Below are 14440 nucleotides of genomic sequence, written 5' to 3'. Positions count from 1 at the left end.
TGCTCCTGGATACGAAGAACAAATATTGTTAAAATGTCGATACTACCCAAAGCAATCTACATATTCAATGCAATCCCTATCAAAATAACACCAGCATTCTTCACAGAGGTAGAACAAACAATCCTAGAATTTGTATGGAACCAAAAAAGACCCCGAATAGCCAAAGCAATCTTCAAAAAGAAAATGAAAGCAGGAGGCATCACAATCCCAGACTTCAAGCTACACTACAAAGCTGTAATCATCAAGACAGTATGGTACTGGCACAAGAACAGACACTCAGATCAATGGAACAGAATAGAGAACCCAGAAATGGACCCACAAACGTATGGCCAACTAATCTTTGTCAAAGCAGGAATGAATATCCAATGGAATAAAGACAGTCTCTTCAGCAAGTGGTGCTGGGAAAACTGGACAGCGACGTGCAGAAGAATGAACCTGGACCACTTTCCTACCCCATACACAAAAACAAACTCAAAATGGATGAAAGACCTCAATGTAAGACAGGAAGCCATCAAAATCCTCGAGGAGAATGCAGGCAAAAACTCTTTGATCTTGGCCACAGCGACTTCTTACTCAACACGTCTCCGAAGGCAAGGGAAACAAAAGCAAAAATGAACTACTGGGACCTCATCAAAATAAAAAGCTTCTGCACAGCGAAGGAAACAATCAGCAAAACTAAAAGGCAACTGACAGAATGGGAGAAGATATTTGCAAATGACATATCAGATAAAGGGTTAGTATCCAAAATCTATAAAGAACTTATCAAACTCAACACCCAAAAAAACAAATAATCCAGTGAAGAAATGGGCAAAAGACATGAATAGACACTTCTCCAAAGAAGACATCCAGGTGGCCAACCTACACATGAAAAAATGCTCAACTTCACTCATCATCAGGGAAATACAAGTCAAAACCACAATGAGATGCCACCTCACACCTGTCAGAATGGCTAACATTGACAACTCAGGCAACAACAGATGTTGGCAAGGATGTGGAGAAAGAGGATCTCTTTTGCATTGTTGGTGGCAATGCAAGCTGGTGCAGCCACTCTGGAAAACAGTATGGAGGTTCCTCAAAAAACTAAAAATAGAACTACCCTACGACCCAGCAATCACACTATTAGGCATTTATCCAAGGGATACAGGTGTGCTGTTTTGAAGGGACACATGCACCCCCATGTTTATAGCAGCACTATAAACAATAGCCAAAGTATGGGAAGAGCCCAAATGTCCATGGATGGATGAATGGATAAAGAAGATGTAGTATATATATATACAATAGAGTATTACTTGGCGACCAAAAAGAATGAAATCTTGCCATTTGCAACTACATGGATGGAACTGGAGGGCATTATGCTAAGTGAAACTAGAGAAAGACAAAAAGCATATGACTTCACTCATATGAAGACTTTAAGAGACAAAACAGATGAATATAAGGGAAGGAAAACAAAAATAATATAAAAACAGGGAGGGGGGACAAAACAGAAGAGACTCATAAATATGGAGAACAAACTGAGGGTTACGGGAGGGGTGTGGAAGGGGGGATGGGCTAAATGGGTAAGGGGCACTAAGGAATCTACTCCTGAAATCATTGTTGCACTAGATGTTAATCTGGTTGTAAATTAAAAAAATAATAATAAAACAAGTTAAAATTTAAAAAAAAACAAAAAAATCTGTTCATATTTGAAAATAAATAAAAAGGAAGTAGTGTCTGACTTTTCCTCTACCCACCCATGCATAAGTGGGTAGGTACCCAAACCATTCGTGTTGACTGTCTTTTCATTATAAAAATTTTTTTGGCTGTGCTTCTGAAAATTCGTACCTTCCAACTGATAATACCAAATTAAACGTAATGAACAACAACTTCAAAAAGATATGTTCTCCAGAATGTGGGGATCTCAGGAGTGCTTGAATTGCCGGTGGAGGTGTTGAGAAAGATTCTCCTTCAACAGCCCCCAAAGCAAAGTGGAGAATATTATTTGAAGAATGCAAAATGGCAGTCATTTTGGGATATAGTTTGGTAGTTTCTTTTACACACATTTTCCATATGACCCAGCTGTCCCACTCCTAGGAATTTAATGAAGTCAATTGAACATTTGTATTTCCACAAAAAACCCTCTATGCAAATGTTTATAGTAGTTTTACTGAAAACGTGGAAATAACCCAGATGTCTTTCTGCAGATTAATGGATTTTTAAACAAATAACTATGGTGCATGCATAAGATGCAGTACTACTAAGCAAGGAAAGAGGATTGAACCATTGATTCATGAAACATGGATGAATCTTATATGCATTTTGTTAACAAAGCCAGACCAAAAAGGTAAGGCACTATATGATTCCATTTACAGGACATTCTGGAAAAAGGAAAACAGAGAAGGAATACAGATCAATGGTTGCCAGAGGAGGAGGACAGAGCTGGAGTTCAAAGAGACAACACTAAGGAATTTGGGGATGACAGAACTGTTCTGTTGGGTAATGTGGTAGCAGATACAGGACTCCTTGCCTTTGTCAAACCCATAGAAGCATACATCTCAAAGAGTGTGTGCAAATTTAAAACTAAATTTGCTCTTATATGTTTTAGAAATTACAATCATGGGTTCATGGTCTTCCCCTTCTCTAAATAAATTTTTTAAAGGACTTTTTAAACAAAGTTTGAAATTGGCAGCAATAATGTCAAAGTCATTAATTAGAATATTTTAAAAATATATGTATTAGTTCTATATGTGAAGATTCTCAAATTCAAATACTCTATGCTAAGCTCAGCAAATTAGACATGATCTGTATTATGCATCCAGCACTGCTTTAAGTTTTGTACTTTTTATACAATTATATTTATGAAATTTCTTTAATACCAAAACTTACATTATAAATATTACTGTTTCTGAGAGACTATCCTTTTTGGTCTTTACTAAAAGTTCTTCTTATAGTACATTTTTTTAAAACAAGAGGTTTCTTTGGATTGCAATCCCTATGGCACAGTCTTCACTAAGACTGCATAAGAGATAAGATGCTACTCCTCCAAGGACTGGGATCTAGCACCAATCTTTAGAATATTAAATTTTAATGGGACAGAATAATACCATTCTCCAGCACTCAAACCACTGATGAGATATTCACTTTCACTGCTCTCAAATCATCATCTCAAAAAACTTACAGAAGATGAAGAAAGTTCACTCTTGAGATTTCACACCATTATAAACAGAACACTCTCTTCCTTTGAAAAGCCATAACTACCCTGTGGGCCACTGTTTTTCTTCTGATAATCTCCATCCAAGTGTCCAAATGTACCTACCTGACGATTCAGGTATGCTTTCCATGGAAGATATGCTGGAGTCATAACATGTAGCAGACTCTATCCCACTTTCATGAACAGATTCCTGCAGTCCATACTGCTTGACTGTTATAAGATCAACTTGATCCTGGGAATTTCCAAAAGAGAAGATGACATTTCAATTTGGAGAAAGAGATATATAAACAATAGGAAACACTGGCAGAACACAAACTTGGATGCATTTCACATCACAATTTCCAACATTGCTTCTATCAATTAAATACCTAAACAAAACCATCATTAAACATGTTCTTGAAAAACACTGCTGGAAGGTAATAACGAGCAGAGATTATGGGTGCAACATTGTCAAAACTGAGAAAATAAACACAGTACAGATGTGCTTAAAGCACAAGCATAAGAGAAATGTGTGCCATCAAAGGCCATGGCAAAAAAAATACACACCTCTCCGAGGTGTTGGTAGGATGCTGATGTGACTGTGGGAGAAGGGCACCACCACCACTAGCAGGGCCATTTCTCCAGAGGTCCTGCACATGCAGCCTGTACTGACTGCAAGGAAAGGTCAGTTGAGGCTGATTAACGACTACTTCTAATCTGCATTTAAGCCATGAAGTAGGCTTAAATGCACATTACACTTGGAAGTATTATTAGCAAAAGCATCTTTACTCTGTGTACTAGTAGCACAGAGATGGAAATGGCCCTGGAGAGCTTCTAGTGCAACCTCCCCATTTGATAGTGTCAAAGAAGAGAAGGTCATACAGCAAGTTAGTAGCAGAGTGAGAGGTAGAATCCAATGACTCCTTGGCACAAGAACAGACACTCAGATCAATGGAACAGAATAGAGAACCCAGAAATGGACCCACAAACGTATGGCCAACTAATCTTTGACAAAGCAGGAATGAATATCCAATGGAATAAAGACAGTCTCTTCAGCAAGTGGTGCTGGGAAAACTGGACAGCGACATGCAGAAGAATGAACCTGGACCACTTTCTTACACCAGACACAAAAATAAACTAAAAATGGATGAAAGGCCTCAATGTAAGACAAGAAGCCATCAAAATCCTCGAGGAGAAAGCAGGCAAGAACCTCTTTGACCTGGGCCTCAGCAACTTCTTACTCAACACGTCTCCAGAGGCAAGGGAAACCAAAGCAAAAATGAACTACTGGGACCTCATCAAAATAAGAAATTTCAGCACAGCGAAGGAAATAATCAGCAAAACTTTTAAAAGGCAACCGATGGAATGGGAGATGATATTTGCAAATGACATATCAGATAAAGGGTTAGTATCCAAAATGTACAAAGAACTCGTCAAACTCAACACCCCAAAAAACAAAGAATCCAGTGAAGAAATGGGCAAAGACATGAATAGACACTTCTCCAAAGAAGACATCCAGGTGGCCAACCAACACATGAAAAAATGCTCAACATCACTCCTCGTCAGGGAAATACAAATCAAAACCACAATGAGATACCACCTGACACCTGTCAGAATGGCTAACATTAACAACTCAGGCAACAAAAGATGTTGGCGAGGATGCAGAGAAAGAGGATCTCTTTTGCATTGTTGGTGGGAATGCAAGCTGGTGCAGCCACCCTGGAAAACAGTATGGAGGTTCCTCAAAAAGTTAAAAGTAGAACTACCCTACAACCCAGCAATTGCACTACTAGGTATTTATTCAAGGGATACAGGTGTGCTGTTTCAAAAGGAGACATGCACCCCAATGTTTATAGCAGCACTATCGACAATAGCCAAAGTATGGAAAGAGCCAAAATGTCCATCGATGGATGAATGGAGAAAGAAGATGGTGTGTGTGTGTGTGTATATAGATATTTAGATAGATAGATACATAATGGAGTATTTCTCGGCAATCAAAAAGAATGAAATCTTGCCATTTGCAACTACGTGGATGGAACTGGAGGGTATTGTACTAAGTGAAATTAGTCAGAGAAAGACAAGTATCATATGACTTCACTCATATGAGGACTGCACTCATATAAAACATGAACATAAGGGAAGGGAAGCAAAAATAATATGAAAACAAGGAGGGGGACAAAACATAAGAGACTCTTAAATATGGAGAACAAGCAGAGGGTTGCTGGAGGGGTTGTGGGAGGGGGGATGGGCTAAATGGGTAAGGGGCATTAAGGAATCTACTCCTGAAATCATTGTTGCACTATATGCTAACTAACTTGGATGTAAATTTATAAAGTAATTAATTAAATTGGAAAAAAAGAAAGAGTAAAGTGGGAAGAATCACTTTTCCCAACTTTAAGACTTATTATATGGTTATAGTAACTGAGATGGTGTGGTTATTGGTAGAGGAAAGGCACACAAATCAATGAAACAGAATAGAGAACCCAGAAATAGACCCTCACAAATATACCCAAATTGATTTTTGACCAAGACGCAGAAGTAATTCCATGGAGTAAGGATGGACTTCCAAGGAACCACTGGAGCAACTGGACATCCATAGGCCAAAATATGAACCTTGACCAAAGTCTGACACCTTATACAAAAATTAACTCACAATGGATCATAGGCATAAATGTAAAACTCTTAGGAAAAAAAAAATAGAAGAGAAATCTCTCAGGACCTAGGGCCAGGCAAAAAAGCTCATACATATGACACAAAAACATGATCCATACAAGGAAACATTGATAAATCAGACTTCATTAGAATTAAAAGCTTTTGCTTTTTGAAAGACTGTGTTAAGTAAGGGGATAAAAATGCAAGCTACAGTCTGGTAGAAAATAGTAACAAGCCACATACCTGAGAAAGGACAGGTATCTTGAACATATAAAGAACATGATAAATTGTCTTCTGTAGCTGCCCCAGTGTGCCTGTCCATCACATGCCCACTCGTGTGAGAACGTGGATTAAAGCCTCGCTTCACTGTGCTCCAAGTCCCTGCGTCCCTCCTTTGATTGTGTCGATGGGCTTATTTCTAACGGGAGGAAAGTCTTACCTCCAACACAACTGATTCCATTGAACTGGAAGTTAAGACTGCTGCCTGGCCGCTTTGGGAATTATTTGGAGGGCATTATGCTAAGTGACATTAGTCAGAGAAAGACAAAAAGCATATGACTTCACTCATATGAGGACTTTAAGAGACAAAACAGATGAACATAAGGGAAGGGAAACAAAAATAATATAAAAACAGGGAGGGGGACAAAACAGAAGAGACTCATAAATATGGAGAAAAAACTGAGGGCTACTAGAGGTGTTGTGGGAGGGGGGATGGGCTAAATGGGTAAGGGGCACTAAGGAATCTACTCCTGAAATCATTGTTGCACTATATGCTAATTTGAATGTAACTTTAAAAAAATAAAAAATTAAATTAAAAAAAATAAAGGGAATATAAGACCCACCTCAAAAAAAAATTAAAGAAAAAGGAGGATCTTTTCCCAATACTTTGTTCTATAATTTAAAAAACCACGTCCCTGTAGTAGGTTGAATAATGGCCCCCAAAGATATCAAGATCCTAGTCCTCGAAACTTGTAAATGTAATCTTATTTGGAAATATGGTCTTTGCATATGTAATCAAGTTAAAATGAGATTATACTAGATTAGAGAAGACCCTAAATCCAGTTTTACTGGTATCCCTATAAGAAGAGGACATTTGCACAGGAGTTTCTCAAAACACTTGGAAACTAAAAAACACATGCTAATTAAACACCACACTTCGAAATAATCATAAAGGAAATCTCAAAGAAAATGAAAGAAGTACATTGAGCTGAATGCAAGATATGAAAACTTGTGGGGCTTAGCTGGAGCACTTAGAGGGAGATGTATAGCGCTGATCGCACATGTTGGAAATGACAAAGAGTTTCAGTAATCTAAGCTCCTACCTAAAGAACCTAGAAAAAGAAGAGCAAAATAAACCCAAATCAAATAGAAAGAAGGAAATTATATAAGAGCAGAGATCAATGAAATTGAAAATAGACAAGAAAATCAATGAAACAAAGAGCTTGAGCTTTGAAAGTTCAATAAAATTGATAACTCTCTACCAAGACTATTAAAATTAAAAAGAGGACACAAATAACCTATATCAAGAAGGAAACAGAGGCTATCACTACAGGCCAAGCAGTCATCAATATGATAATAAGAGAATACTATAAACAATTGTACACACAAATTTCACGACTTAGATGAAATGGACCAATTTCTCAAAAAACACAAACCACTATGTTCATCCAATATGAAATAAATAATTTTAGTCCTTTATTAAAGTAATTGAATTTGTAATGAAAAACTTCCCCCGAAAGAAATCTGGAAGCCCAGATGGTTGCACTGGAGAATTATAACCATTTAAAGAAGAATTAATACTAGGGCACCTGGGTGACCCAGTTGGTTAAACATCTGACTTTTGATCTCAGTTCAGGTCATGGTGATCTCAAGGTTCCTGATATTGATCCCCACAACAGGCTCTAGGCTGAACAGCACGGAGCCTGCTTGGGATTCTCTCTCTCCTTCTCTCTCTGCCCCTCCCTTGCTTGCACATTCTATCTCTCTCTCTCTCTCTCTCTCTCTCTCTCTCTCTCTCTCTCAATAAATAAATAAATAAACTTAAAAAAATTTAAAAACAAGAATCCAATGACTCCAAACCCAGTGCTCTTTTAAGCCATTTCCTGCTTTAAGCTGCATACATTATATTCTTATTTTAGTGATCCACTTCAACTTCCTTAACAACTGGGTCCTTTTTGAATAGTCTGCAGCCCACTGCTCATATGAAATGTAAGTGCCTAGGTTAGCAGTGGAATCTTTTACATCCCTGCTGAAAATTTTAGTGTTTGGGTTTTTTTGTTTTGTTTTGTTTTGTTTTGTTATTTGGTTGTTGTTGTTGTTGTTTTTGGACTGGATTAAGACAGAGTTCTATGCCAATTTTTCTATAAGGAACCTGCTTGTTGAAACACACTGATCCAGATCAAATCCCAGCATTTGAAATTCAGGAAATTGTACAACCTCCCTGTTCAAGGGCGGTGTGTTTTGTACTCCTTAAGATAAGCCATATGTTGCTGGGGATGTGACAATCTTTTCAATATTTAGAAAGATATGCTGGTGGGTGGTATTCACTGAGATGCAATATGACCTTTCTTTCCCTGTCCTCTTCCTTCTGCTTTTCACCACAGTCATTTATCAATTTAATCACTAGCTTTCTGCTTCCTGGACGAGTTTCAATAGAAATGTGGATACTTGGGTGTTGATTAAGATGTCCATTTTTGTGTGTTCATATATTTTATTTAGTCTATCAATATAAAGTCACTAAACTCAAACTTAAAATGACAGAATCATGTGCAGCAATGGTAACTGGCCTGGAAAAAAACAAAGCAAAAAACGATTTTAGAAGCAAAAAGATACCAGTGAAGGGGAGCAGATGTGTCACCTGTAGTAAGCTGTGGCAACTGTAGGGCTCATTTGATTGTTTCCCATCTCTTAAGAGTCCCTGTCTGTTGTTGCCTGATGTACACTATCCTGAAAACCGTTATTTCATACATTTTGTCATTTGGGGCAGGAACGTTAAATCTGGTCCCAAGCACTCCATCTTCATTAGAAGAAGAAGTTTTTCAATTCCATGGAATACTATACAGTTATTGAAATAATTATAATTAGTATTAGAGAAAGATGAAACAGGGTTACAAGTGAAAGCCAAAGCTGTGGAGTAGCATGTAAACTATCATTATCACTAAGTGAAAAACACATATGCTGGTATACTAAGACTGAATGGGAATAAGCAAAGTAAATAGCAATTGTGCCATGGTGGTGGGATTATGGGTTTCTTTAAAAAATGTACCTTTAAATGCTATAATTACTTAGGTTTTATAAGTTTTATAAAGTGAGAATTTTTAAATCCAGCTTTTCTCAAAACACACTAAGTTCCTCAAAACACAGTAAGTCGAAGGACTCTGGATTGTTCACACATTACACACTGCAGGTCCTGGGTAAACAGCTGTTGACTGACTGATGAGGCAAGGCTGTCAACTGCATAGATGCCAGACTGATAGCCAGAGCTATATGGATGTCTTGGCCTCTTTTCCTAGCATAATTGCAATTAGTTTGCGTGTAAACAGAACATTGCTCTGTTTAAATTAGCCTTTTTCTATGTAATTTCCTCCATTTCATACTGTCTTGAACAGAATGTTAGGTTAAGCAGAGGTATTGTGTTCAGAAAGTTTTACCTACGTACAAGTAGCTTGTTATCCTTCAAGGTTCTTCTGACTCGTCTAAGAATTAAATTTACATCAGACAGATTAACAGGAGAAAATTAAACACGGATATATCTTACGTACATACATAGGAGAGACCCAGGAAAACTGAGTGATTCCCCAAGATGACTGAAGCCATCATCTTAAATACCATCTCCAGCTAAAGACAAAAGAAGATGCTGGGACTGGGGGAGTCAGTTATAGGAGGTGAGCAGGAAAAGCACAGTAATAAGGGTACCAGTCTTGTGCAGATCTAAATGGTCATTTGCTCCATTGATGAGTTTCTAGTGATTTAGACTCTTCCTCCTCTTCCTGGTACAAGGAGGGAGACACCCTTACAAATGGAGATTTTCCTTATAAATGTAAATGTCTCTTACAAAAGGGTAACTTCTACTCAATTTTCTGAGCTTCTCCTGTGCTTGCACTTTCTTAAAAATATTCAGCCTCAAATAATCCTTATGCCAGAGACATATTTTGGAATGGTAAATTCTCCTCCCCTACAATGAGCAATAGTTGGAAAATGCAGTCCAAAATCAGCACTTTATATTTAAAATATGTGCTCACAGTATCTCCCATGTTACAGAAAAGCTTAAATAGTAAAATGACTTGCTGTCTGCATAGTCCCAGAAACACACAAATCCTTTCAGACAAAATCACATACAGGCCTGAAAACCAAAGTGAGAGTCCACCCATCCGGCTTATCTATACTGCTCTTGGAATCCCATTACTGTACATTTGAAGAATGCTATAAAAATAATACAGTGCTGTGACATACAATATTCGTTTGTGCATCTAATATTTATAAGTTCCTACTACATGTGGTAAGCCTTGTTCAAGATATTTGGGGATATGCTGATAAACAAGACAGTCCTGCTTCCATAGAAGCTTCATTCTATTGCAGGGATACAAAAAATACACTGATAAATGAGGTTCCTTTGAACATTCCTTCGTCACATTCAGATGAGAAAGCCTGGCAGATGACCACTCCTCTTTTACTGATGGGGAGATGGAGACTTTCCATGGGAAAATAACTTTCTCCAGGTCACAAAATTGGTACATGGCAGAATCAATCAGGAATTGACCCTTATCTTCTGAAGCCTAGGCCATTTTTCTCTCTGCAGCACAACCACCACTGCAGTGATCCAGCTAAGAAGCTGTGCCATGGGCACCCATGGAGTGGCAGGTAAGGTGGAACACCAACCACAGGGAAGGCTTTCTGGTAGGCTGTTTCTGTTGTATGACTTTTTTCTTGAAGTTTGACCTTATCTGCCAGACTACAGTTTTAGATCACTGAGAGCAGGTCCAGATTTCATATTTCTATTAATGTGCATCCCTAAGATTCTAATAGATATTTCTATTAATGTGCATCCCTAAGATTCTCTCTACTAACATCTGGTGAATGGATAAATGAACGACACATTCAGTGGCTTAGGAAAAAGATGGGGACAATCTAGGCTAATTAGGAGCTGGATGCTGCCCATGATGGGATGATGCAGTCTCATGAGCCTACTCACATTATTTTTGAAATGTACTCACAAGTCTAAAAGATCTTGAGCAATGGCATAGAGCTTAGCTTATTTTTTAAAGGTACTACAAGGACCATCCTAAGTGCTGGGGGCCAAGGGCAGGCTGCCCCAAGATGGGCCACCTTGACATGAAGACTATTTTGAGTTAAAAAGCAATCAAAATCCAGCAGATTCAGGAAAAACTCTTTACCTCCTCAACAACTTCTTAAAAAAATTAGATAGAGGCCCTGCTCCAGAAAGAGCTATCTCCATAGATAACTACAGTATACCACAGAAAGAGAGCTATCTCCATAGATAACTACAGTATACCATGAGCTAGGGATGGGGTATAGGGAGGAACCCAGCAATGCCTGATTGATCAAAGTCCTCTGTGTGTCCCATTGTTTCTGAGTGGCCCAGAAAATATTTGTTTACCAAACATTTACTCTTTTTCATTCTTCTTAAGGATTTCATTCCTTCCCTTTGAAGTCCCAGATCCCCACCCCCTTTTTCTTAGTTCAGATGACATACATAATGACATATATACCTCATTTTGCTTGACTTCTTTGAAGTTTCCATGTCTGTGTGGGTTCCCTGTATGTACATTCATAAATTTGATTCTCTTCCATTAATCTGTCTCATGTTGATTTGATTCTTAGTGTGGTTAGAAGGACCCTGAAGGGGACAAGACCTTATGGCTCCCCAACACAAGTACGGTGGTTGCTGGCTCCCAATAAGAAATGGCTACAAAATCGCAGCTGTGGAACACCACTCAAGTGCTATGCCTAGATGGGATACTTCTCAAAATTAAAGTCTTTTTTTATGTTGGCAACATACATTAACTAAAGAATCAATGTTACAAGGATAAGGATCCATCCATTTGCCCTACGGCTCTCTTATGTACGTACATCTGAGGCAGGAGCAGCAGGTTCAGCACACAGGGATTCCATTCTAGAAATTCTTATTTGGCCTTGAACACTTCTATAAAGAGATGAAAAGAGAAATGGTATGCACATCTTATTTTCCATTTAAATCTAAATTTTCTATTACACAGTAAAAATAAGGTTCAAAACAGAACAAATATCTGTTTTTCTTAATATATAACATCATCAATCTTTGAGGTGCTGTTATTCCTACAGAGAAAGTTGCTCTGCACAGTATCTATAAAATAAATCATCTGGACCCTCATTAGAATGAAGTTTGTTTCAGGTTTCAATGCCTCTCGTTAACAGTGGTGAGCAAAGCAAGCTAAAAAACAAAACAAAACTAAACAAAACAAAACAAAACCCGCCAACGTGTATGAGTGAATCTTAATTTTTAAACCAACTGCAATTACAAAAAGAAATGCCTTCAGGCCAAATTTAATTTTGTTTCCTGTAATTAGAGAAACTCTGCATTCTTTGGCTCATTAACAATTCATTTCTGTCAAAATTAGAATTTTGATGCCCAAGGTGAGAATGCAGCTTCCTGGCACTGAAGTCTAAGTGCTAGTTTATTTTTTAACAAATGAGTGGATGGTGAGAGAGAAGGGGAGGGGGAGGACAGAATATGAGTGAATGAGAATCTGGGTTTTAATATTGAAATTACTTTTTCAGCCTTAAAAGTTTCCTGAGGATCTGTTATAGAAATGTATTTTGTTTTCAAGAGTTTTTCTTTTACAGGCCCCATCACTCCACAAAATGAGAAACTGGAGTCTGATAACAGATATATAAAAAGCATGTCCTTAGAAAAGCAATGCAGTGACAAAATGGTACCTGTGAAGCCCTCTCAATTTATTCAAAAGACAAGAAATTAACAGAATAACTGGATTTTTCTGCTAGGTTTCAAAAAGTCAATACTGATCCAATGGCTAAAATTTTTCCACTCATATTTCACAGGACCCAGCAAAAAAATCAATTTACTTACATCATTTATTTTTAATGGTAGAAAACTAAGAAAAGTTTGAAAAAATTTTATTTTGGATATCAAAATATATACCATTTAGGAAGTATTGATTTAAATTGCATAAAACAACTACTTAATGAGTAAATTCAGTCATATGATGGGGCTATAAAATACTTACTATGTATTTCTTAATGGCTTGACTTTCAGCATCAAGTCACAGAGTTACTTACAAATTTGCCCTGACATCATTTAAAAATAAAATTCCTAGAAGATTATCATCTATATTTTTAATTTTTTTCAGTCTTTGACCAAATTTATAAGCCAGTTTACTCTAACGGAATGTTTTCTTTGTAACTGTGGGTACTTCTTCAAGGTTGTTCACTTTCTGCTCTTTATTTATATTATCTCCTTGCACACTGCATTTTGTCTCTTGGCTTCAACTAGGAGCAACTCTGACATCTGCATCTCAAGATATCTCCCTAAGATATAGACCCAAATATCCAACTGCCTTTAGGACATGCAGTCTGGATGTCTAACATTAGACACCTTAACCCCAGGTGGTCCAATTAGACTACTCTTCCTCTTCCTCATCCTCCTTCTTCTCCTCCAGTGTCTCCTCTATTGGTAACAATAGCCACCCTCTAGCAGTCACTCAAGACTAAAACCTCCAGTCATCTTTGACTCATTCTCTGTCTTCTGTATGAAAGTTTGTTATTAACTTTCTGTCCACTTTTTCTACTTGGCAATTTCTTGAAGGCAGTGCACATACATTGAACCTCTTGCATTCTTAGCACCTAGCACAATGCAGAGCACTTACTAGGTGCTTCATGAATATTTTCTGAGTGAATAAAGAAATAAACAATCTGAGTAGCGAACTCAGTTGAAATATTTGCACATTCCCCACCCCAGATCTGCTTGGCTTGAAGCAATTACTTTCAAGAACAAACTGAGGCTTCCATCTGTTCCTTAAAAGCAATTAAAGGCCACTATATTGGCTTCTAAATAGTATCTTTTTTAATTTTGAGAGAGTGATCATGTGAGCAGGGAAGAGGGTCAGAGGAGAGAGTCAGGGGGGAGAGAGAGAGAGAGAGAGAGACAGACAGACAGACAGACAGAATCCCAAGCAGGCTCCATGCTCAGCACAGAGCTCAACTTAGGGCTCAATTCCACAATCCTGGGATCGTGAACTGAGCTGAAATCAAGAGTGGGATACTCAACAAACTGAGCCACTCAGGCTCCCCAACAGTAAATATCTTTATATGTGAGACAAACAGCATGTGAATGAATATATTGCTGCACTGTCCAATATGGCAGCCATTTACCACATGTGGCTCAATTAAAATCAAAATTAAAGAAAATTTAAAATTTATGCCTTCAGTCACAGCAGCCACATTTCCAGTGTGCAGTAGGCACATGTGAGTAATGGCTATGGTATTACAGCATATTAAACAGCATTTCTGTTATGACAAAAAGTTCTATTGGACAGTGCTATATCAAAGGATGCAGTGAGTTATACTGGACAAGACACTGACTTTGACAACAAAACGTCGTGAGGT

At 37.9% G+C, this 14440-nt stretch overlaps 1 protein-coding gene across 7 annotated transcripts in view; it reads right to left on the bottom strand.

Moving 5' to 3' along the window:
* The window catches only part of PASD1 (PAS domain containing repressor 1), a 201666-nt gene that overhangs the window by 11950 nt on the left and 175276 nt on the right, over window positions 1-14440 (bottom strand). For all 7 annotated transcript variants that reach the window (XM_053201824.1, XM_015086633.3, XM_053201825.1 and 4 more), the window contains 2 exons: window positions 11909-11981; window positions 3293-3419 (listed from right to left, as the gene is read on the bottom strand). In XM_053201824.1, the coding sequence (XP_053057799.1) occupies window positions 3293-3419; window positions 11909-11981 (200 nt within the window). The remainder of the gene's footprint in view (window positions 1-3292; window positions 3420-11908; window positions 11982-14440) is intronic.

The sequence above is a fragment of the Acinonyx jubatus genome, chromosome X (genome assembly GCF_027475565.1).
Source record: "Acinonyx jubatus isolate Ajub_Pintada_27869175 chromosome X, VMU_Ajub_asm_v1.0, whole genome shotgun sequence".
Lineage (NCBI taxonomy): Eukaryota > Metazoa > Chordata > Mammalia > Carnivora > Felidae > Acinonyx > Acinonyx jubatus.
The sequence above is the reverse complement of the archived record's forward strand: the minus strand, read 5'-3'. Positions and strand labels throughout refer to the sequence as shown.